General features: G+C 47.1%; 1 protein-coding gene across 5 annotated transcripts in view; it reads right to left on the bottom strand.

The window, feature by feature from the left end:
- The window catches only part of EXOC3L4 (exocyst complex component 3 like 4), a 63,797-nt gene extending 39,361 nt beyond the window's left edge, over positions 1-24,436 (bottom strand). For 3 of the 5 annotated variants that reach the window (XR_013228594.1, XM_077323751.1, XM_077323755.1), the window contains exons 1-8: positions 24,188-24,436; positions 18,062-18,499; positions 15,945-16,289; positions 13,461-14,118; positions 9,111-9,228; positions 7,379-7,504; positions 6,736-6,836; positions 2,218-2,313 (exon numbers count right to left, since the gene is read on the bottom strand). Coding sequence is in view for 4 of the 5 variants with exons in the window: in XM_077323751.1 (XP_077179866.1) it covers positions 2,218-2,313; positions 6,736-6,836; positions 7,379-7,504; positions 9,111-9,228; positions 13,461-14,118; positions 15,945-16,289; positions 18,062-18,446 (1,829 nt within the window). In the remaining variant the exon portion in view is untranslated. Of the gene's footprint in view, positions 1-2,217; positions 2,314-6,735; positions 6,837-7,378; positions 7,505-9,110; positions 9,229-13,460; positions 14,119-15,944; positions 16,290-18,061; positions 18,500-23,793; positions 23,868-24,187 lie in introns of all 5 variants that reach the window. The other 2 variants (XM_077323753.1, XM_077323754.1) reach the window with 2 other exon arrangements.
- Positions 24,437-25,575: the final 1,139 nt, after the last annotated feature.

The following is a 25,575-nucleotide window of genomic DNA, read 5'->3' as shown; positions in this document are numbered from 1 at the left end:
CTGGGGGCTTGTCCTTCTCTTGAGAGCCAACCATGGACTCTAATCTGGAGAACCAGGTTTGATCCCCCCAGCAGTGGTTTAAAGGTTTGTGAGGCCCGTAGCACCAAAGCCAGTTTAAGGGGCTTTCCGCATTAGTCCAAAATAGCACAATGGTTACTAATTGAAATCACTACAGTTTTGCCGTTATGCACAACGTCGTTGACAATCTGGCACACACCTGAAACCGATCCGCAAAAAGCGCTTCGTTGTAGCGCTTTCAGGGAAATCCCAAAAAGTGGATTCACCCTCCGGAAAGCGCTACACTCCTGCAACCAATCTGCAACACTAGCGGGAAAGTTCTGTGCGTTACCATTGTTGCGGTTTCTACAAAGTCCCTCCCCCTGGCTCTCTCCTCTGATCTTCCGGCGAAGCGATCGCCATTTTTTTTTTCTCCGAGCGAGCAGAGATCAACGCACCGGCGAGCCTTCGTTTAGCCAGTGAAGCTTCCCCGGCTGCAGTCCCTCTGTTTAAAGTCACTAAGCACAAGCAATGCAGAAGTCCATTTGCTGGTTTATTTTCACTTTATTTTTCACACTGTTTTCGGCCGAAAATCGTGCCCGTGAGGAGGGGGGGAGATTTTTTTTTTTCACTCGGGGGGAGTGTGGCAACGATGAAACGGCAGCTCAAACACCACCTGCTAGCTGGATGGGTCTCTCCGTAGCAACGAATCAACGCAGATTCGTTGCAACGTGTGTGTGTGTGTGTGTGTGTGTGTTTTTTAAACCTTTCTTAAAGGGAAAGGTGCTGTTTGGGAGCATGCTAACAGCCACCCATTGGCTGCTTGACGGCCAGGGGCGGGATGAGCTCAGCAATAGCGCTTCCTGGCTAGCAATTTTTGCCCAGACCGGAAGCCTGTGGGAAACGATAGAAATGCAACTGGATTCCACTACAAAGGCAGGTGTGCATAACGACGAATTCCACTATTTTAAATGGTGATTTTTCGTTCTGCGAAAAGCCCCCAGGTATTCACGAGGTCTAGTAGAGTACAATTTTGGCGGGGGCAGCCAGACTGGGGGTAGAGGGATCCCCTACAGTGGAAAGAGGTATCTTTCCAAGTGTCCTTAAAGACAGAAAAAGGGGAAAGGGAGAGGCTATGGCCTGATCCATGGGGGTGAAGGTACTGTGTGGGTCCTCTAGCACACGGGTAGTCAACCTGTGGTCCTCCAGATGTTCATGGACTACGATTCCCAGCAAACGCTGGCAGGGGCTCATGGGAATTGTAGACCATGAACATCTGGAGGACCACAGGTTGACTACCCCTGCTCTAGCACATGCTACATGGATAAACTGGCCCTGAATTCCCTCAGTCCTCCTCCACATAAGCCCTGACCTAGAAAGGCAAGGCAAGCCCAATCTCCTCAGATCTCAGAAGTTAAACAGGGCTGACCCTGGCTGGTATTTGGATGGGGGACCTCCAAGGATATGGGTGATTGTTCCTCCGAGAAGCTCTAGGGGTCATGAGGAGGAGGCAGGAAATGGCAGAATCACCTCTAAAGGCCCCTTGCCTGGCAGCCAGACAATCCTCAGACCTGCTGACTACACTACACTCGCCATATGATAAACCAATAAATAATCCTCCCCATAAAGCCTGCTGGGTGATTTTGGACCAGTCACAGTTCTCTCAGAGCTCTCTCAGCCCCACCTGCCGCACAAGGCGACTGTTGCGAGGAGAGGAAGGGAAAAAGATTGTAAGTCACTTTGAGACTCCCTAAGGTACAGAAAAGCAGGGTATTAAGAATGACGCTTCTTCTTCCTCTTGAAACCTGCTGGGTGACCTTGGGCCAGTCCCAGTTCTCACAGAACCCTCTCAGCCCTCCCTGCCTTGTTAGATGGCTGCTGTAGAGAGAGGAAGGTAAATGTAAGCTGCTTTCAGACTTTCTAAGGTAGAGAAAAGTAGAATATAATTGTTCTTCTGCTACTACTCATTTGAACTCCTGAAGCTGAGCATGGAAATTCCCCCTTGGCTGGATGCTTCTCATCTGTTTCCCTTCTCTTGCTAATTAGTCCATTTAGGTTAAAACTCACAATAAATTATCACCTCAGCTCTGAGATCTGTCCCATGCATCCCCTTTAAAAAGTAAAGTTATTAATGTATTTGGAATATTCCCATCCTGCAATCTCAGGATATCGGTTCAGGAATCAGCATCGGATATATATTAAACAAAAAAACAAACTTACAACAAATCTTGGAAGTCGTTAATGTAGGTCACCATAAGTTCCACAAACTGCGGGTGGTCATTTTCCTTGTCCCATTCCAGAAATGCTTTCTCAAAGCTGTAAGGTAATCATTTTTTTTAACAAAATTGCTTGCAACCAGGCATAAACAACACTCCCTAAAACTCACAAATAAAATAGGCATGGGTGCTTTGGAAAAAATAATTGCCACTCCAAGGGACAAAGAACAGGGAAAAACACAAATGATTGGTTGTGGGATCAGAACAGTTTTGTATAGTTAGCTTATGAAAAACACGTTATTTTACAGAGTGCATAAAAAGACTTGTATAAGAAGACTTATCAACAGAGGCATCAGATTGTCAAAGTCCTGCTTTATACCTCATTGGTATAAAACCTGGAGTTCTGCATGCAGTTCTGGAGGCCTCACTTCAAAAAGGATGTGGATAAAATGGAGAGGGTGCAGAGGAGAGCGACAAGGACGATTTAGGGCCTGGGGACCAAGCCCTGTGAGGAAAGGCTGAGGGACGTGGGAATGTTCAGCCTGGAGGAGGTTGAGAGGGAACAGGATGGCTGCCCTTAAAACATGAAAGGTTGGAGGGCAGGGAGTGATTCCTCTAGGACCCATAATAATGGTTTAAACTAGTGGTCCCCAACCACCGGGCTGCGGCCCGGTGTCGGGCCGTGAAGGCCCTGGCAATGGGTCACGGCTCCCTGCCTCTGAAGGGCTGTGCCGGGCCGCGCATGCACGTTTGCGCCATGCGTGGCCGCAAACACACATTTGCGGCACTCATGCGCATGCGCACATGCATGGGTGTGCCGCGCATGCGCGGCCGGGCGATTGCCCTCCCCGCCACCGCAGGTCCACAGCCTGGAAAAGGTTGCGGATCACTGGTTTAAACTACATATTGAACAATTCTGGCTAGATATCATGGGAAAAAATCTCACAGTCTGAGTAGTTCAGGAGTGGAATCAATTGCCTAAGAAGGGGGTGAGCTCCCCCTCACTGTCAGACTTCAAGCAGCAGCTGGACAGTTTTGGTCCCCACCTCTTAGGAAAGATATTACAGCATTGGAAAAGGGGCAAAAAAGGAAACTAACATGACTCAGGAGATAGAGCACCTTCCCTATGAAGGAAGGTTCAAGGTTCCTTAGCTGGGAGAAATGACTGAGGGGCAACATGACAGAGGTTTACAAAATCATGCATGGGATCAAGACAGTAGAGAAAGAAGTGTGTTTCTCCTTTCTCACAGTACAAGAACTCATGGGCCCGCCAGGACATTCATGAGCAGCAGGCTTAGAACAGATAAAAGGAAATACTTCTTCACCCAAAGAGTAATCTGCTGGAGGAAGTGGTGGCAGCGATGACTACAGAGAGCCTCAAGAGGAGATTGGAGAAACAGATGGAGTCTAACAGCGGTGAATAGCCCCAAGGCCTAGATGGAGCACTCTGTATTCTTGGTGCTTGGAGGGGCCACAATAGGAGGGCTTCTGGGAGTTCTGGCCTCCTGGTGGACCTCCTGAGGGCATCTGGGCTTTGGCCACCGTGTGACACAGAGTGTTGGATTGGAAGAGCCATTGATCTGATCCAACATGGCTTCTCTTATGTTCTTGTGTCTGGGGCAGTGGTGCTCCATATTCTTGGTGCTGGATGGGGAACATTGAGAGGGCTTCTGGAGTCCTGGCACTGCTGGTGGACCTCCTGATGGCACCTGGGTTTCAGCCACTGTGTGACACAGTGTTGAACTGGATGGGCCGTGGGCCTGATCCAACATGGCTTCTCTAGTGCTGTGAAGTCACAGCAGACTTATGATGACCCAGCAAAGGGCTTTCAAGGCAAGTGAGAAGCAGAGGGGTTTTTTTTCATAGAATCATAGAGTTGGAAGGGGCCATACAGGCCATCTAGTCCAACCCCCTGCTCAACGCAGGATTAGCCCTAAGCATCCTAAAGCATCCAAGAAAAGTGTATATCCAACCTTTGCTTGAAGACTGCCAGTGAGGGGGAGCTCACCACCTCCTTAGGCAGCCTATTCCACTGCTGAACTACTCTGACTGTGAAAATTTTTTTCCTGATATCTAGCCTATATCGCTGTACTTGTAGCTTAAACCCATTTTGACCCTGCCTTCCCTTGCAGAGTCTTCCTTGGAGATCTTCTTTGCAAGTACCAACCCTTGCATTTCCACCCCAGGGCTAATATATTGAAGTAGTAGAAGAAAACGAGTTGTATTTTATACCCCGCTTTTCACTGCCCAAAGGAGTCGCAAAGCAGCTTACAGTCGCTTTGCCTTCCTCTCCCCACAACAGACACCCTGTGAGGTAGGTGGGGCTGAGAGAGCTCTGACAGAACTGCTCTGTGAGAACAGCTCTAACAGGACTATGGCTAGACCAAGGTTACCCAACTGGTTGCATATGGAGGATGAGTGGGGAATCCAACCAGGCTCTTAACCACTACACCAAACTGACTTTCTTGTAGAAGTGGCCCAAAATACTTCCGTCTCACAATACTTGGTTTGTCTACGGGTCCATATTATACAATTCCAAAAGTACAGTATCTCAGCAAGATTGAACAGGAACTTTTAAAATTGTACGTCTACACATGCCTAATAATGTAGATTGGCTGGGTCTTGCTTAATGCATTAGGGGTTAATTATATCTACAATCCAAACGAAAAGTAAAACTCGAGATTTATCAACTCAATCTGATCCGTTAAGCTAATTACACGCTTGCACTCCCTGTAACATTTCAGAAGTGCTGTAAGTTCATCACTGAGAGCATGCCATGCTCCTTCCATTCTGCCATATTTGATTGCGCGGAGCATTTAATGGCAAACATCCCACTCTGCTCGGCTCTTAGCAATGTGAGAAATTTCAAAGGTTAATGCAAAATTATTTTTAGGCTTCTCATTTGGAGCCGATTCAGATGGAAAGATCCTTCTTTGCTTTTCTGCTTTCCGGAGCGCACGGGTGCGTGAGGTTTAGTTCCAATTCGAAAGGCACCAGGAAATGGAGTTGGAAGAAGTAAATACCCACCGTGGCATAAGGAAACGCTCTCTGCTTTCTAACTGTGGCTGGGTGAGCCCAGGGGAATTGGATTGATGCCCTCCATCAAGGAAAATAAAAAATATAAAATATATAAATATAAAATAAATAAGGAGGTTTTACATTTCCCTTAGAACTTATCTAGGAGGGTCAGGACATCAGCCAGAGTTCATAGCCAGCAGTGGAAGGGGCTGCCTCAGGAGGTGGGGAGCTCCACCTCACTGGCGGTCTTCAAGCAAAGGTTGGACAGATCTTTCTCCTGGAGGCTTGAGGCTGATCCTGCATTCAGCAGGAGGGTGGACTAGATGGCCTGGATGGCCCTTTCCAACTCTGTGGTTCTAGCAGTCTAGTTCAGCAGTGGAAGGGGCTGCCTAAGGAGGTAGGGAGCTCCCCTTCACTGGCGGTCTTCAAGCAGCGGCTGGAAATATCCTTATCCTGGAAGCTGGAGGCTGATCTTGCATTGAGCAGGGGGCTGGACTAGATGGCCTGGATGGCCCCTTCCCACTCTGGGATTCTGTGAGTCTATTTCTGTCTCACATTCTCTGTGCCCTCAAACTCTCTTGGACGTTGCTAATCAGGAAGGAGAGAGTTGGGGGAAGTCTGCTAGCTGTCTGCCTAGGGACCAGCTCTTGCACATTCCTCCGGGCCAGCCCACAAAAATCCACCCGTTTGGTTCACTTTTTCTTTGCCAATCACGAACGGGAAGCTGATGTTCTGACAGACTGTTCATCTGTTCAGCAAGCTGCTCCGATGGTTTGTTCCTAACTGTACAGTACAGACCAACTGAATTTTTCGCGCAAGGCCTAAGTGAGTTCTACACCCTCCCTAGCAGAGCTACCGCTCCCCTCAGCCAACAATTGTTTAAATTTATAGCTAAATCAGACACAGAGCATACCAATTAGTCACCAGTTAGCTTGGTGTAGCGGTTAAGCATGGCGGCTTCTAATCTGTTGAGCCGGTTTTGATTCCCTGCTCCTCCACAAGCAGCCAGCAGGGTGACCCTGGACTTGACACATCCCTGATAGAGGTGTTCTGGCTGAGCAGTAATATCAGGGCTCTCTCGGCCTCACCTCCCTCACAGGGTGTCTGTTGTGGGGAGAGGAAAGGGAAGGCGAATGTAAGCCACTTTGAAACTCCTTTGGGTAGAGAAAAGCGGCATATAAGAACCAACTCTTCTTCTTCAGTAATATCAGGGCTCTCTCAGCCTCCCCTCCCTCACAGGGTGGCTGTTGTGGGGAGAGGAAAGGGAAGGTGAATGTCAGCCACTTTGAGACTCCTTCGGGTAGAGAAAAGCGGCATATAAGAACTAACTCTTCTTCTTCTTCAGTAATATCAGGGCTCTCTCAGTCTCACCTCCCCCACAGGCTGTGTGCTGTGGGGAGAGGAACGGGAAGGCAATTGTAAGTTGCCTTGAGACTCCTAGTAGAGAAAAGGGGGGGGGTATAAAAAACAACTCGTCTTGTTAGTTTAAAGAAGCAGAAATTACCGGGGCATGAATTCCATCACTTCTTTCAAACTGACTTCAAGTGTTGCAGCTCCCAGGCTCTCACAAATTCTTCCAGAGACCCCCATGTGTTGTCCGACTATCTAGACAAATAAAAAGGGAGCTTGTCAAATAAACACCAACTCTCACTCTCTCATTCTCTCTCCCTTTCTGGCTCCTATAAGCCCAGAAGCAATTCTTCCCCTTCCCGACTAAGTGTCTTTTCTAATAAACCTTTATGCCTCTCCCCATTTCCAAATAACTCTAAAAATCAGTTGTCTATTACAGGGGTAGTCAAACTGCGGCCCTCCAGATGTCCATGGACTACAATTCCCAGGAGCCCCTGCCAGCATTTGCTGGCAGGGGCTCCTGGGAATTGTAGTCCATGGACATCTGGAGGGCCGCAGTTTGACTACCCCTGGCCTATTACACCTGTGATGCCATTGACAGCCCACTTGATTGGTAGCTAGGAAACAAAGGGCGGCAGTGTTAAAAACCGTAATAAACCACACTCGCTAATGCGTTCTACGAGGACGTGACTGACATAAATTAACGCAGTAGGCAACACCTACATGCCAGAAGGAAATGCTTCAGTTCCCTTGGAATCAAAGAAAAGGCCTGTATTAGGCGCAATCTAAGCAAATACCGTTTGAATGAAAAAAGAGAGAGACAAGCACGGTTGGTTTGGCAGAGCTTCCGGCTGTTCTTCCAAACCCCATTTCTTCTGGGTTTCCAGCACCAGAATGTTGTCGAAGTATATCTTTGTTTGCTCCTGCAAAGAGATAAAGAGGTTCAACACCAGGGGTCTGCAGGCCAGGACTGGCCTGTCCAGGACTCCTATCCAGCCCCTGAACAACTGGTGCTGTTCTCAGTCCATAAGGGAAAAGTGAGGACAAGCCCCCCCCCCAAAGAAAAAACAACAACCCCGGAGGACTAGTGTTGAATTCATTTTGTAAAGACTGGTTCTCTATAATTCATTTAAGTGTGGCTAAAAGTCTTTGGAAGCATGTTAGTGGCACACATCATATATAAGCAAGGTAGAAATTAGATAGACTATTTAAACATCTTTATTGTTCTTTGTTGGACTCCATCAAGGCATTGATTTCTACATTCTTGAACACCTGGCATTTGGTTGAGACCAGGGGACCAGCAACGTCGACAGGGCCCCTGCTCCCTCCCTCCCAGAAATCCACCCATGCGTTCTGCTCTGGACCTGTTTGCAGTGTTATATTCTGTTACCTCTGTTAGATTTTAATGTTAATGTTATTGTGAAAAGCTGAGTTCCGCGTACTGTTTTCTGCGTTTTATGTAAACCGCCCTGAGCCTCAGGGGAGGGCGGTATACAAATAAATAAATAAGCAAGTAAATAAATAAATAAATAATGGATATAATTAATATAATATAATCTTTGTTGGTTAATTATAGCCACTGATGAAGACATTGATCTCCGAAAATTAGATACCCATTGAGACTCACTCTGGCTTTCTTTGAACTATATGAATAAAGAGTTTTATGATTGATTGATTGATTGATTGATTGATTGATTGATTGCTCACGGCGGTTCACAACATATATATGAAAACATAGTTACATAAAAAATAATCTTATAACACTAAAAGACCCAAATCTTAAGCCAATAGAATAAAATACAATTGAACAATAAAATACAATAGAACCAGATGGTGGTACACTAAAGCAGGTGTAGTCAACCTGTGGTCCTCCAGATGTCCATGGACTACAATTCCCATGAGCCCCTGTCAGCATTTGCTGGCAGGGGTTCATGGGAACTGTAGTCCATGGACATCTGGAGGACCACAGGTTGACTACCCCTGCAATAAAGCATCCCCCCCAGCTTCCAATGCAGTTGACTCAGTGGGCTGGAGTGGTTAGGGATGTGGACTACAACAGGGAAGTTTGAACCATGGTTCTATATAGGTCTAATACCCAAGAACTGGGAGAGGGGGTTGAAATTCCCCAGTACTCATCGTGTCCAGCCTCAACCAAACGCATCCAGCCTCAACCAAGACACACATCAACTTGTCTCTTCTTCTTCACAGCCCTCCTAGAGTCTGGCAACCCTAATTTACATGCATGCATAAAATGAAGAAAAATTGGCTGGTTTGTAACTGGACAGTGGCTTTCACTCACAATACATTTTGGAGCCCTTGTTGAGATCTACATTCTAGAAATAGACCAGTGATTGGTGAGCCACAGAAACGAAAGGGAGAGATTATCTTCCCGCATCAGCATATTTCCTGTGGGGATGTCTAGCTCACAGCATTAGACTGCTGAATGGAAGCCATTAGTGATCAATATTAGAACTGGTGACACCATTCTCTCTCAATACTTGCCTGAAAATTGAGAAAACAAAGTATTACCTTTACAGAATTAATGTAATCACTTTTCAGTTTAGCCAAGGTTTCCGGAGTTAGCAAACTGGGCAGGTCTTCAGTTTTTATTTCCGGTTGGAGATCCAGATGTCCTAAGAACTCTTCACTGAAAATAAATCAATAAATTATGTTCAAGAACATGCCTGTTTGGGGTTTGGCCACTGGCAACGCTTGAGCTGGACAGCCCAGGCTAGCCTGATGTCCTCAGATCTCGGAAGCTAAGCAGAGTGATGGGATGAGAGACCACCAAGGAAATAAAAGCTCACTATGCAGAGGCAGGCAAGGATGTCTAAATATGCCTCTTGCCTTGTCACCTCTATGGGGTTGCCACAAGTCAGCTGCGACTTGATGGTGAAAAAACACAAAGAAACAACCGTTGAGCTACCTGCTGAACCCAGCCAGGTAGGCTATGCCCAAGAAATCAGAAGGAGATTGAGACTGGGAAGAGCAGCCATGAAGGGGCTAGAAATGATTCTTAAGTGTAAGGATGGGTCTAAGGATGGTGACCAAGATCAAGTTACTTCATGCCATAGTGTTCCCCATTACTATTACTGACTGCCTGAGGAGATGGGGAGCTCCCCCTCACTGGCGGTCTTCAAGTGGCAACTGGGCAGATCCTTATCCTGGATGCTTGGTGCTGATCCTGCATTGAGCAGGGGGTGGACTAGATGGCCAGTATGGTCCCTTCCCACTCTAGGATTCTTATCCTGGATGCTTTGGGCTGTTCCTGAATTGAGCAGGAGGTTGGACTAAATAGCCTGGATGGCCCCGTCCCACTCTAGGATTCTTCTCCTGGATGCTTGAGGCTGATCCTGCACTGAGCAGGAGGCTGGACAAGATGGCCCGGATGGGCACTTCCAACTCTAGGATTCTTATCCTGGATGCTTGAGGCTGATCTTGCATTGAGCAGGAGGTTGGTCTAGATGGCCTGGATGGTCCCTTCCGACTCTATGATTCTATGATTATGGGAGCGAACGTCAGAAAAAGGAGAAAGCTGACAGGCAAAAATTTGACTCACTTGAAATGTGATGTCAGAAAAGTTTTACAGAGACCGTGGACTGCCAAATGAGTGGGTTCCAGATTAAATCAAGTCTGAAATCTCCCTATTGAATTTTGGTCACATGGGAAGACAAGGCCAATTAGAAACGACAATAATGCTAGGAAAAGCAGAAGGCGGCAGGAAAAGAGGAAGAACCAACAGGAGAGGGATTGATTCAGTCAAGGAGGCCATGGCCCTCCATTTCCCAGACCTGATTTGGAAGCGCTGGACACACATGCACATGGTCCTTTTTAGCATGCAAGATGGGGGAGTATTTTAATACGCAGTTCCCTTTCACTCCTCCAGCAAAGTACGCCCGGCTATGCCATTTGCGTCAAAGAGGCCTGTGAGTTCCATTTATTTATTTACGAAAACGCCCAGGCAGCCTTTTCATTTTCGGAAAGGCATCCAATCTGAAATTTTTCTCCAGGTGCTTCCTTTCCTTGCTCATTGCCAGTTCATGCTGTTTCCATCATACCTGACTGAGTTGAGTGGCAGGATGGTCCTTGCTCCAGCCCGCCACTTGATAATAAAACTGGAGCGAAACATGAGGCTTCTAATCTGGCCTGCCAAGATTTCAGAGCAGATGCTGCGTTTTGCAAAATGTCTCTGTGTCATGTGTACGTTGGGGGGAGGGAGGGAGGGAGGTAGGAACAAAGCTGGGTTGGCAAGGAAGTATTCAATAGCACGTCAGCCCAGGAATTTAATGAGAAGAGAGAGGAAAATTGAAGGAATTGACTTGGCAGCTGAATCACGTGGCGCTATCAATGGCCTTTCTTGTCTGCAGGGGGTCTCCGCCCCCCCCCTTTCTGAAAAGGACGCGTTCTACTGACAGCGTGGGGGTATCGCTTGCCTAATTTCACGCAGGAAACCAAAGAGAAAACTGCACACCCTACTTCCTTCTTGAGGCTCACCAATGCCAAATGATTCTTTGGAAACGTTTCAGTTCTTTGAAAGAATAAGCCCGTAGTAAACTGCAGCAGGGCAACCTAAATTTTAAACATTACCTCTCATTTCTTCTGTGCTATTTGGCCGGATGAAGTTAGCAGTCACAAGGAGGGGCTAAAAAGGCAGGCGGAGCAAAATGAAGATCTAACCCCTGAATCTCCAGCCAGATTCTTTGGGTGTCTGAGCCTCCCCCAGCGTATTTTTTCAAGCATATCTGAGGCTAGCCTTTTTTAACCTTTTGACCATGGAGGTCAAATATGTTTAAGGTTTCGAGGAATCTCGGAAAGACCGTTTATGCACTGGAGGATTCATGCTGGGCTGCAGGCTGGAGTTTTAGTCGTGGCAGGTTGCCCCACCTCTTCCTGCACCCACACAGGGGAGCATTTGGCCCAGTGCGCCTCATCCACCCCCTATTTGTGTTCCTGCATGGAAGCTGAGGCAGTGAAGTTCCCAGTGCGTAAACGGTCAAAGTGGTGACATGCCCCTTCAGAGGAGTTGGCGGAGAATTAAGATGCAGGAGCCAGCCAATCTATCAGTCGATCACTTACCAGTTTTTTTCATTGGGGAGAAAGAGACTAGGGCAAAGTCTGCACTTACTTTGTTTATTCCATTGTCAATCCTGTTGAATTCAGATCGCTTTGAACTCAGGTCTTCTTCTCCCCCCCGCCCCATTGAAACAGGAAAGTCTTCTGCACGTGGTTAGGGTAGTTCAGAAGGGGGGGGAGGGGAGGCAAGCCTCTTTCTTTCTTTTTTTGAAGGGGGGGGGGAGAGGAGCCAAGCAGGGAGCCTCTTTCTTTTCTTGGAGGGGGGTGGGAGAGGATCGAAAAAGACAGAGAAGGGAGAAAAAATCCAGGACCAACAGACGTTGAGAGAAATTAGGGGCTTCTCCTTTAAGGCAAGTTTGTCACATGACCACCTGTGGCCAATCACGGGTCCTCTACCACGGAGGAGAGCCCAGATTCAAAACAGCCTTTAAATATTGAGGGTTAAAAGCACTCTAAGATATCGCACAATAAAGGTAGGGTCACCCCAGATCAATCCTTCTTTCTGCAGAAGGAAATTTTAAATCTCCCCAAATCCAAACAGAAATCGCATTCTGTGTAGAGGGCAGGGACTGAATCGATCTGGGTTTGGAATAAATGCTCCATGCGGTTTACACCCAGGCCATAGAGCAATAGGAGAAGGGCCCCAGTGACATCTAGTGATCACAGCTGGCATCCAATCTTCTGGGAAAGGCCATGTAACCCCATGGGGACTCAAGGGTTCCCCGGAATGCCACTCAGAAATCCCACGGCTAGAAAATTGTGGTTTTTTTTGGGAGGGGGAAGTGGAAGCAGAGCTTCTCAGGAAGCTATATTCTGTGGCCACTGCTACATTCTACAGTTTCATTGTACTTCCACAGAACAACATCATTTACACCTTTACTAGCATTGGCCCACCAAGCCTGGCAATTGATGGGAGACCTGGGGGCAGGAAGATGGGTGGATGTATGTGAGATGATGGTGAGATCACTACATCTCTTCCAGGTACAAACGAGAAGTGACAAAAGATAGCGCTAGGAATTGTAAAACCATAGAGCTTCTGTTGATTCCTAGGGCAACCCTATGTTTCTTCTGGGTTTGCCTGGAAGTGATATAGAAGAAAAGTTGGTTCTTATATGCTGCTCTTCTCTCCAGGTGTCTCAAAGCAGCTTACGGTCGACTTCCCTTTCCTCTACCCACAACAGACACCCTGTGAGGGAGGTGAGTCTGAGAGAGCCCTCATATTACTACTCCTCTCCCACCGCTGCCTGCAAAGTGCCCACCGAAGCTTGCAAAGGCATCAGCGGGCACTTTGCGGGGCAGGGAACCACCAGCAGGGAGCTGGCCCCTGCTGCCACCAGCTTCCAAAGGCCAGCTGAAGCCCCTAGCAGGCTCAGTGGGCATTTGGCAGTGCTGGGCTGGAGCTGCTTGGGGCAGGAGCACCAAGACCATGGCTGGCTGGCTCTGCCATAGGTGAGCCTTCCGGGGAGCCCAAACCTGCAGGGGCTGCTGCCCTCCCAGGCAGGAATCGCATAGGCAGGCACTGCAGGGACCTGGAGGCTCAGAGGGAAGTGCAAGGAGAAGGTGGTAGTCAGGGGTGGGGGGTGAAACGTGATTGGCTTCCCATTGGACGGGCAGGGAATCCAGTTGGAGGAGGGGGCACGCAAGAGAGGGACAGCTGCCCTGAGTGGCAGCTAAGCCATGATATCAACTCCTCCCACCAGCCCTTACCAGAATTATATAGTGGTACAGATACAGATGATTCAATGGGGTTACCAGCATAGAGGGAAGTCCAGCAAGCCTAGTCCTTTCCCGATAACATACTCTTACCTGCGATATGTGTTAGTGATCCAGTTGAGTAATGTGTACAAGTCACTGAGTGTCAGGCTGTTCTTTCCCCAGATGTCATGTACGTGAACAGAGATGGCCTTGTGGAAGGCCCCAACGTACGTATCGCATACATCATAATCCCGTGGATAACATTTCTGCACGTCAAGCTTGACTTTGAGCAAGTCTTCTTTTACAGCCATCGTGAGAAACCCTAAGTGCTTCGAGAGCCATGACTGGTCATCGTCCTTCAAAGGAACTGGCACCTTGCAGACCCTTCCCTTGGCACTGTGATTGACAGCTTCTCTCCAGAGCTCTCTCCAGTTCCTGGCTGAGCCGAGGGCTGCTGGCCCAGAGGAGACGGGGGCCTCTGAGCCCGCAGGGTGAGCTTTCTCTTCCTCTTCAATTAAAGTCGCCAGGGAAGCCAATGCCTTCTTGTCGACGCCGGGGAGATCCAGCGTTTCTTGTACGATTTGCCAGGTGACCTTCGAAACGTGATCGTACAAAAGGTCAACATCCTTAGCCTTCATGGCGTACTCCATGGGGTTATCTACATATTTCTTGACATCTCTTTCAGCCAGAAGCTCCATTTCTAAACCCTTGATGTTGTCAAAGGCGTCCAACAGTTGCCTTGTCTGAATAAGTTTATTTATTTCCATTACTAAAGGAGGGGGGAAAAAAGGGGGGGGGGATAGAAAAGGAAGAAGAAGTGTTGGTTCTGTTCATTTTATAAGTTCGACGTCTGTGTGTCAGCCCTCGTAAATCGCAGTGAAATCCAAGCATGGGGATGTTCTTCCTTACAGGCCCAACACAAATCCCTTTGTCAAGCCGTACAGTGGACATAAAATATCCTAGAAGCTCAATTTACCTCAGAAATGTCCCGGTTTTACCACAGAAGATGTAATTCTTCCTTATTAAAGAAATGGCCAGGGTTCCCTACTGTTTTTAAGTTGCTGTGTACCTACTCTGTTCCTGGCAAATAGATGGGGAAGAAATTGAGATAGACAGATTTTATTTTCCTGGGCTCCAAGATCACTGCAGATGGGGGCTGCAGCAAAGAAATTAAAAGACACTTGCTCCTGGGGAGGAAAGCTATGGCAAATCTAGACAACATCCTAAAAAGCAGAGACATCACCCTGCTATGGTATTCCCAGTTGCAATGTATGGCTGTGAAAGTTGGACCATAAGGAAGGCCGAGCGTCAAAGAATTGAGGCTTTTGAACTCCGGTGCTGGAGAAGACTCTTGTGAGTCCCTTGGACTGCAAGGCGAACAAACCGGTCAGTCTTAGAGGAGATCAGCCCTGCCTGCTCCTTAGAAGGCCAGATCCTGAAGATGAAACTCAAATCCTTTGGCCACCTCATGAGAAGGAAGGACTCCCTGGAGAAGAGCCTAATGCTGGGAGCGATCGAGGGCAAAAGAAGAAGGGGATGACAGAGAATGAGGTGGCTGGATGGAGTCACTGAAGCAGTCGGTGCAAACTTAAATGGACTCCGGGGAATGGTAGAGGACAGGAAGGCCTGGAGGATCATTGTCCATGGGGTCACGATGGGTTGGACACGACTTCGCACCTAACAACAACAACAACCTACTCTGTAAGTTTTTCCTATGGAAACGAAACCAGAGATGGTTTGCTGAAGATTCGGCTGGGGTTGGACCCAAACTTCCTCTTCTGAAAAGGGAAATGTATATCAATCCGCACAATTAGGAAAGGTTTCCCCTTCCTGCTGCAGACTCATCAACTCCCACGCTATTTTTGAAGGGCCCAACCTGCCGCATGCTTATTAGTACTGGTGGTAGTGATGATATTATTTATATAATAATGATGATAATAATGTTAACAACAACAATTCTTATTATTTATACCCCACTTTCCCCATAACCAAATAACAGCTATATATGTTTGTAAGCTGCTGACCCTCCTGGTTTCTACACCTCTTACTTTTCTTATGGGGAAAAGGAAGGATAAGAGTTGATTTCAACTCTTAAGCATCTGACCTCAATTCATTGTCCCATTCCCCCACCCCCCACCCCAACACTACCGAAACAGAGAGGCCACTTGTAAAGTTTCTCTAGCGAAGCAACATGTTTTTCGGATGATTGTAGATTAGCACAATGGCTACCTTTTTAATCCCGAGCTCTCTGAGGAGGGCTGTTAGGAGATGAGGCAGGATTTGGGATCGTGAGCCAACCAGCCTCTTAAAAATGTATCAATTTAGTACAGGACAAGGGACACACCGCTGACCACCGCTCCCCAGGCCAGGAACTTGGGGGGTGACCTTGGATGCCCCACTGACCATGGAGGCAGAGGTCAAGAAAGCAACCCACCAGGCATTTTCCATCCTCGTCAGGCATGGCTACTAGCGCCCTATCTGTCCTCTAACTACCCAGAGCGCTCTAACCAATGCGGAATAGAGAGGTTTTATAACTTCTCACAGACAAGAAAATCAACACCAGCCCAGCATTGGGCAACAGCATCCAATTCTTACCGGATAATGGTTCTTTTTTAATACCCGTGCCTTCCACCTTCTCACTTTCCTCTGAAGTGCTTCCGCTTTCTTTGTGTGCATGGACACGATCTTCTAGCCACTTGTAGCTTCTGTTTGCAAACCGTTTGCTGGTCCTGATTATTCCAGGCTCTTTCACTGACATGGTCCTGACGGATTTCGAGATCTCTCTGCCAAAGCTCAACACGGCGGAGAGAGGCCTGCTTGGGCTTACAGCCTCCTTTCCCTCTTGGTCATTCGAAGGTGAAGAATTTAACTGGCCCTTGCAATCGCGGTCTTCACTCTCTGCACGTTTCTCCGGAGATCCCAAAGGTCCCTTTTGATGCTCTTAGAAAAGAAGATTTATTACAGTCAAACTCATATGGAAAGAGACTGGATAGAGATATTCCATCCCTCCCAAGAAAAGGGTCGCCCAGGGAAATGGATCGACAGGCTGTAGGTATTAAATGGGTGGAAGTTAGTATGTATTCGTACGCCCAATTCATTTATGGAATGAAATTGGGGTCTCTGTGGGTGAGCAGGTAGTTGTGAATTCCTGCATAGTGCAGGGGGTTGGACTAGATTACCCTGGAGGTCCCTTCCAACTCTATGATTCTACCCTTAGCTATCTTTTAAAACTGGGATAGAAGGGTGGGTCAATCAACTGCTACATTTCAGAGGCAATGTTTACTGACTAGCATACTTACTAGCATATGCCAGAGATACCAGTATGTATCGGTTGTGTCTGTAATTCTGCCAAGGACCAAGCTTGATGTCCAAGGCGGGATTGCCAGCCATACTATAATTGACCAATCAGTGGCTAGATCCTGTCTGCCGGATCCAGTCAGTTTAATGTGAAATTGACCAATAGCATGCACTGGCGGGAAGATCTATTGTGGGGCTTTTGTATATAAGTTGGGGTTCATTGTATGTTCTTTGATTCAATTTTTATTTCATTCATTCATTCATTCTATTTATTTATACCGCCCTCCCCTGGGGCTCAGGGCAGTTCACAGAAAATGCAGAAAACAGTACATGTAACTCAACTTTTCAAATATCAATAACATTAACATTAAAATCTAACAGAGGTAACAGAGTATAACAATGCAAGCTGTTCCAGAGCAGAACGCATGGGTGGATTTCTGGGAGGGGCCTTGTTGATATTGCTGGTTAACTGGTCTCAACCAAATGCCTGGTGGAAGAGCTCCCTTTTGCAGGCCCTATGGAACTGTTTTAGCTCCACCAGGGCCCTGATCTCCTCCAGGAGCTCATTCCACCAGGTGGGGGCCAGGACAGAGAAGGCTCTGGCCCTGGTTGAGGCCAGGCGGGCTTCTTTAGGGCCAGGGATCATTGGCCAGTTGGTGGTGGTGGAGCGTAGAGCTCTTTGAAGGGCATAGGCAGGGAGGAAATCCCTGACTGTGTATGGCCTTAAAGATGATTACCAGAACCTTTAGCCTGATCCGGAATTTAAGTGGTAACCACTGTAATTGATGGAAGAATGGGTCGAATGTGGGTCCTCCATGGTGTTACTGTGAGCTAGGGTTGGGTGCTTCGGTGGCCGAAGCGCCCAACTCTAATGAGGACCCTGGCTGCTGCATTTTGGAATATCTTGTACCGTCATGCTGGGGTCACAATAAAGAGCTGAAATGAACTCCATTGTTCTGATCTTTGAACCCATGGATCTAACAGGATCCTAACACTTCATTCAGCAAAGAACATCAGAAGAGCCCTGCTGGATCAGGCCAGTGGTCCATCTAGTCAAGCATCCTGCCTCACACAGTGGCCAGCCAGTTCCTCTAGATCAGGGGTAGTCAAACTGCGGCCCTCCAGATGTCCATGGACTCCAATTCCCAGGAGCCCCTGCCAGCATTTGCTGGCAGGGGCTCCTGGGAATTGTAGTCCATGGACATCTGGAGGGCCACTGACTACCCCTGCTCTAGATGGTAAGCAACAGGTCATAGATGTCAAGACCTTCTCCTGATGTTGCTTCCTTGCTTGGGGATCTGACTGTGGCGGTTCTAAGTATAACAATGTACATATCCATTTCCAAGACCAGGCGCCCAGTTTTGCAAAGCCAAGGAGACCAATAACAACCCAGTAACGACACCTTACACTCTTACCAGATGGTGGATCTTTTTTAATTTTATCATCTTTAAACTCCCCACTTTCCTCTGGAACACTGCAGTATCCTTTACTGGCATGTACATCATCTTCTGCTTGTTTAAAGATCCTCTTTGAAAACCGTTTGCTGGACCTGAGGATTCCAGGCTCTTCTGCTGATATCTCTTTGGTGGATTTTGGAATTCTTCTGTTGAAGCTCAAAACTTTAATGGAATCCTTCTTGGTGCTTTTGGTCTCCTTGTCTCCATTGTTCAAAGGTGGAGAATTGAAGTGGCCCACACCATAGCTGCTTTTGCTCTCCGCGCATTTCTCTGGAAACCCGGATTCTGATGGAGACTCCACTTTGATATCTGCCTCTTGCGTTCCTGTTGTATTGTCATCCATGTTAGTTTTGTAGCAAGCGACTGTGAAAAAGTCAGAGGTGGTGACTGTGACTACTGAAAAACAAAAGCAATGGGTAGGCTGAGAGACAGCAACTAGCCGAATCAGGACGACTTACTCTTGCAGTTAGGTATTTAAAATATTTTAGTTGCCTTTCTACCTTGCAGAGCTCAAGGCACATTAAAATGTAAATATATATGAAGAAGGAGAGTTGGTTTTTATCTTGACATACTTATTTCCTTCACTATTTCCAAATAACCTCGCTGCATGTCTTATTTGGCTCAATGGAATACTTCTCTTCTTACGCTTTCAAAAAACACACCCAGCACTGAGCTGATCAAAAGAGAGACCAAGCACACCACACAATGGGGGGCACTGGAGGAACGGCCTCCCAGGGATGGGGAAAGGTGGTGGAGAGAGATAATCTGATGGAATCCTTATGCTTGTGAATTGCCTTCACCTTTGGAACAAAGAAAGGGGAAAAAACCACAATAGCACTTCTTTAGAAAGCTTGAGATACAGCAAATGGAAAATGAACTGAGCACTGAAGGAAACAAAGTCCATGCAGAAGGGGAAAGAAAGCATGACACAGCTGCAAAGCGAGCTGGCATGCAGAAGAGAAAAATTCACCGGATGGGAATGTACGGAATAAGCAAAGGAAAACACCGGTGTGTAAAAAAAGCAGAGATCAGGGCCATCCGAGTCATAGAATCATAGAATCATAGAGTTGGAAGGGGCCATAGAGGCCATCTAGTCCAATCCCCTGCTCTACGCAGGATCAGCCCTAAGCATCCTAAAGCATCCAAGAAAAGTGTGTATCCAACCTTTGCTTGAAGACTGCCAGTGAGGGGGAGCTCACCACCTCCTTAGGCAGCCTATTCCACTGCTGAACTACTCTGACTGTGATTTTTTTTTCCTGATATCTAGCCTTTATCATTGTACTTGTAGTTTAAACCCATTACTGCGTGTCCTCTCCTCTGCAGCCAGCAGAAACAGCATCCTGCCCTCCTCCAAGTGACAACCTTTCAAATACTTAAAGAGGGCTATCATGTCCCCTCTCAACCTCCTTTTCTCCAGGCTGAACATTCCCAAGTCCCTCAACCTATCTTCATAGGCTTGGTCCCTTGGCCCCAGATCATCTTCGTCGCACTCCTCTGTACCCTTTCAATTTTATCGACGTCCTTCTTGAAGTGAGTCAGGGCATTATAGGTAATGTTGCCATATTCTTCTCCCAGATATCTAGGAAGCCTCATTTGTATATGAAGATGGCCAGTAATGCTAATTACATAATAAGCAATGGGGACCCAAAGTAGCTTACAACCCTGCTCCCCCCTCCCCCACTTTAACCTCACAACAGCCTTGTGGCTGAGAGTGTCTGATTGGCTCAAAGTCACCTGGAAAGCTTCCACGTCAGAGTGGGGATCTGAAACGGGAGTATCCCAGCTCCTACTCCAGCACTCTAACCCAGGGATTCCCAACCAGGGGACCGTAGGATCGCCAAAAGTCGGACTCAATTGAATGGCTAACCTCATCCTCATCAACCATTGCCATACACTTGTCAAGTTCTTATTTCCCGGTGTTGCCACAGAGCTGATTCACGGATTTGTTCCAGCCTCCCCCTTCCCCTGACTGATGTCCGGATCGACACCCAGAATACAGTTATTCCTTTTTCTGCAGTTAATTCATGGCGTGTCTAACCTTCTGCTCAGCTCTGCCCCTCTGGGATAAAGGCAATCCTGGGTTAAACATATTCATTGCAGTAGCCAAGCATCTCCCCGACCCACCAAAAAAAAAAAAGGGAAAGAAGAAATTCACTCCTGGAGCTGTGAGCTGCGAACGGCGACTTCATCTCTCAAAGTGTTCAATGGTATTTAAGATGGAAAAATCTTCAAGGGTGTCAAGAGGGTCACGGAAAGCCCAAGGCTGATTTCTTTCTTCTGCACTGCTTATTTGCCCTAATATCGAGAGTGGTGCGCTCCTGGCGCCTGACCCACCATGTGAACCCATTGTTTGCGTGTTCCGCCTCGGCTACGGGAGGTCCACGGGGGTCGCTCAATTGCTGAAATTTCTGAAAATCAGAAATGCTTGGATTGCCATGGTTACCATTTTGCAGATACGAAATGTACTACATTGCCACAAGTTCCCATAAAAACGCCACTTAGAAGACTGACCCAGATCCAGAGGAGGATAGGGTCCCCAGACCTTTAACACTTGTATAGAAGAGACAATTTCCAAACGCCATTCATCAGGGAGGAATTCAGAATCTACAGAAATTTCCATTGCAAAGACCTTTCCTGTTTTGCATCACTACGCTTTCGTCTCTGCCCCTTGTGTGTTATATAGTTGGCATCCCAACCTGTTTCTTTCTTACAGGTTTCTTCCACAACAGCTGTCTGACAGGTAGATATGCAACAGGTAATGCTCCTGAGCATCACCCATAGACCTCTGCTGGTCAGATGCCTGAAAACAACACAGAATTCCAGTAAAGAAAAAAAGCAGGCAAGAAGAAGAAGAAGAAGACGAAGAAGAAGACGAAAAAGAAGAAGAAGAAGACGACGACGACGAAGAAGAAGAAGACGAAGACGAAGACGAAGACGAAGACGAAGAAATGTTGTTTTTAATTCCTCAATTTTCAGTGCCCCAAAAAGTCCCAAAGTGGCTTACAATTGCCTTCCCTTCCTCCCCCCGCAACAGACACCCTGTGGAGTATGTGAGGCTGAAAGAGCTCTGACAGTCCCAAGGTCACACAGTTGGCTGCATGTGGAGGAGTGGGGAATCCAACTAATTTCTCTAGATTAGAGGCCACCACTCTTAATCAATATACCAGCCTTTCCCAACTTTATTTACCATTTCTGGCTAATGTAGAAAACCTGTCTTTACATGTAGGGAGGTGGTGAGCTCCCCCTCACTGGCAGTCTTCAAGCAAAGGTTGGATACACACTTTTCTTGGATGCTTTAGGATGTTTAGGGCTGATCCTGCGTTGAGCAGGGGGTTGGACTAGATGGCCTGCATGGGCCCTTCCAACTCTATGATTCTATGATTCTAAGTACTTGGGAAAACCTTTTCCATGAATGGATTTGCTGCTTCCATGATACTATCTGCTGGGAAGATAAAGGCATATCTGCTTTTTCCTTGACCGTGACCACTTGTATTATACAGATAACTTGCTGTAGTTACTATAAAGTATAACGGCCCCCTCCCCGCTACCAAATTTTCCTACCTTCTAAAGGGCACATTTTAATTCTGAATTACAAGAGGAGGAAGTATTCTTGAATGAATCATATCTATCCATTGCAGCCAGGAAAAAACAAATACACCGGGGGATGTACGTCGTGGAGTTGGAATACATTTGCAGATCTGATACTTTGGAACTTGGACTGAAGAGCACCTGAAGCAGCCAGCTTCCCACGTGAAGGAATTGTTCTTCTTTACAGACAGCTTTACCACTCAGCTTCACCAAACTTTTGAAGCTCTACCGATGGTTTAGCAATCCCCCCCCCTTTTCAAACCAGCAAAACTGAGTTATTTTGTAGAGCATGAGGAGCAATTCTGAATACCAGGTATGTGTGGGTTTTTTTCCCTTTTTTGGGTGTATGAATAGGATCCTTGTATTGATTATTCAAATGTCCTTGAAATGCAACACCAAGAGCATTTCCGCACCTGCTAAATGTAGTGAAATGCTTACGTTATGTAGTCATTATATTCCGGCCCCTCCATATGGGCCTACATCCAATGTCTGGGCAGTAACCGGCTGGCTACGTCATCCATTTTAAAGCGCTATTTGGGGAATCGCATAGGCCTATTATGCATGGCCACTGAAACAGCGGCATGGAGAACGAGGAGGAGGAAGAAGCGAAGCAAACCGATTACGCACGGGACGGAACGCAACGGCGGCAAAACCCAGAGTATCCGATTATGCACACGGATACTCTGGAGCTGCTTCTGGTTGCACCCTGGTCCCGGGAAGCTCCACTTTCTTCCGCATCTCGCTAACGTGGCTTTTTCGGCGGCATACATTGACTCTGCACTCGGTTGCCGTCTGCAGCGTGCATAATTGGTGATTTTAGCCGCCGCCATTCCACCCCGAATGCGGACTTTCCACTCCGTGCATAATGGGCCCTAAAGTGGATTCACCAGCTTATTTAGCGTGAGCTATTGGAGAGCAGCCAGCAGGCAACCAGCAGAGGGAAGGTATGGAGGCTCAAACGTGCAAAAGGCGCCTGCCTTATCCTGCCCTCGCACCTACCTCCCTCTCCCTTGATCCTGGGGACGGGAATGTCTTTTAAAAAATGTCTAACATCCCAAAGCAACGAATAGGCAGACAAGCATGCAGGTGATGCCAGAAATAAAATAATCCCCCCCCCCCCAATATGTAACACAAAGCTTGCCTCTCTAAAGTTCCCGACCCTCCAAATCAGGAATGAGATTAATTTTTAAAAGTATCAAAAGACGTGATTCCATAAGGGGTGGTATCTATGATTATATGCATAGGCATTTAAACAGAGAAGTATGAATTATAAAAGAAAAAAAATAGCAGGCATTGTGGGACCTTTAAACCAAGGAGAAAGGGGATTGGCTGCCTGGCTTGATTGACAGGCAGAAGAGAGTCTCGTTTAAAGCGCGTTGCTCTCTTCCGTGGTGAAGCAGTTAAGAGCAGTGGCTTCTAATCTGGTGAGCTGGGTTTGATTCTCCTCCACATGCAGCCAGCTGGGTGACCTTGGGCTAGTCACAGTCCTGATAGTGCTGTTTGCACAGAGCAGTCCTACCAGAGCTCTCTCAGCCCCACCTTCCTCACAGGGTGTCTGTTGTGGGGAGTGGAAGGGAAGCCACTTTGAGATGGCTTTGGGTAGTGAAAAGTGGGGTATAAAAAACAACTCTTATTCTATTATAGAAATAACATTGTGTGTGTGTGAGACAGAGACAGACAGACAGACAGACAGACAGACAGATAGACAGAGCAAGAGAGAGAGAGAGATCACATTCAAATAAAAACCAGACAGACCTTAAATACTTAAAGAAGTACAACAACAACAACAACAAGCCTTTAATAGCATATAAAAGTACAATATAAGAAGGGAAAGTGCAAAAGGATCCACTGCTAGTGAAAACAAATGCAAAGATCATTCACGATTTCTCATGGCAAGATATAAAAACTTTGCAACTGGTTCAATTATATCAGGGTTCTGGGATGTCAAAAGAAACGGAAGTATTAAGAAGATCAATCGTATGGATTCATGATTTTTAAGGGAATTTGAATGCATTTTTTAACCTATTTATCAATCATATTTATCAAAGGGCTATTATTTACATGCACACACAGAGAGAGGAAGTGAGCGCTTGTGTGCTTACCAAGTTGGGAATCTTTTTGCAGTAGATTCGGTTTGTTCCTCAAATGGGCTAGGCAGCTCCAAGTTTGGAAATTCCTGGAGATTTTGAGAATGGAGCTTGGTGAATGGAAAGTTTGGGAAAGGAAAAGACCTCAGCAAGCTATAATACCAGAGAGTCTCCCCTTCAAAGCAGCCATTTTGTCAAGGGAACCATCTTCAAAGCCTTGAAACCAAAGCCAGTCATAATCCTGGGAAATCTGCAGACTTCACTTGGAGGTTGGCAATCCTTTGGCAGGTATAAGTTGGATTCATCTCCTAAGGTGCCCTAAGGTGATCCCTCACTCCCAGATTTGTCTTGCTGGAACCTGTCAGAGACTGAGAGAGGCCCTGTCATTGCTGCTGTTTAAGCCACTCACCTGGACAGCTTTGGCTGTTCCTCGAACTCTCCTTCCACAAACCGTGTCAAGAGGCTCTCCCCACCAAGGCAGGGCAAGAAGTCATCTTCTCCCGGTTTGCTTTGGGAAGAAAGGCACCATGTGCTGAACTCCTAAAGAAGGTCCTTTTGCATTCGGAGGTGAATCCAGATCTGTGCATATACGGAAGGGGGAAAATATTCCAATTTCACTTTCTCTTTCTTGCCACTCAAAAGAAGAGTGAATGCTGGAGAAGAGAGACAAAGGCCCCAGGGGGGAAATTCCATTTATAGGGGCTTAATGATTTACAAGACATCTGAGAAGAGAAGCGACATCCTTTTCATAAGAGCGTATTACACAAGCACAAGGAATTTCCCCCCCGTTCTTCGTGAGATCAATAAGCAGAATGGTTAAGGGGACAAAGATGACAGAATGTTGTTCCTACGGTTCTGGCATTTTTCTTCCCTTGTTTGTGGATTCAAACATACGAAAGATCACGTGGTCATATCTAGATTAGACTGCTGCAATCTGCTCTGCCTGGGGCTGCCCAAGGAGAATGTCCCAAATGGCATTGGTATAGAAAGCTGCAGCCAGAATGCTGACTGGAGTGGGTCACAGAACCCTCCTCCCCCCAGGATTGTTGCACTCTGGCAGGCTCCAATTTGCTTTCTGGCCCAGTTCAGGATGCTACTACTGACTCTTCAAACCGCACATGAATTGGGACCAGCAACATAGTTTAGGGCAGGGGTGGCCAAACTGAACAGGGGCTCATGAGAATTATAGCCCAGGGACATGTGGAGACCCGCAGTTTGGCCACCCCTGCCTTAGGGCCTGGCTTCTCCCACAGAACCTAACCAACCATTAGGGTCATTTTCAGAGGCTATGCTTTGGATGCCCCTGCCAACTGAGTCTAGGCAAGTGGCAACCCAAGAAAGAGCCTTCTTTGTACTGGTGCAAAAATTCTGAAACCCCCTTCCCAGGGAGATTCATCCATTCCCCCCTATTATTGCATCCCACCAGTTGGTTAAGACATTTATATTTGGTTTGGTACCATTGGTGAATCAGATTCAGTTTTGCCTACTCAGACTGGCAGCAGCTCCCAGGGTTCTCAAGCCTGTTCCTTTTAACTGGAGATTCTGGGGATTGAACCTGGAACCTTCTGCGTGGCAATGGGATGTTTTTCCACTGAGCCACAGCCCTTCCCACAATTCCCTCACAGTAGCCCTTCTTTGTGTGTGTGTGTAGATTTTATTTAATGTTTTGAAATGTTTTGTACCGTGCTTTGATTGTTGCTGCCTTGGGGACTATGATTCTGGCGGAAAGCAACATACAAATGTTTTATATAAACAAATTCCTCCTCAGTGGGGACCCAAAGCAGCTTACACCATAAT

This window comes from Paroedura picta, chromosome 2 (genome assembly GCF_049243985.1).
Source record: "Paroedura picta isolate Pp20150507F chromosome 2, Ppicta_v3.0, whole genome shotgun sequence".
NCBI lineage: Eukaryota > Metazoa > Chordata > Lepidosauria > Squamata > Gekkonidae > Paroedura > Paroedura picta.
Note: the sequence above shows the minus strand (reverse complement) of the source record. Positions and strands in the feature narration are given on the sequence as shown.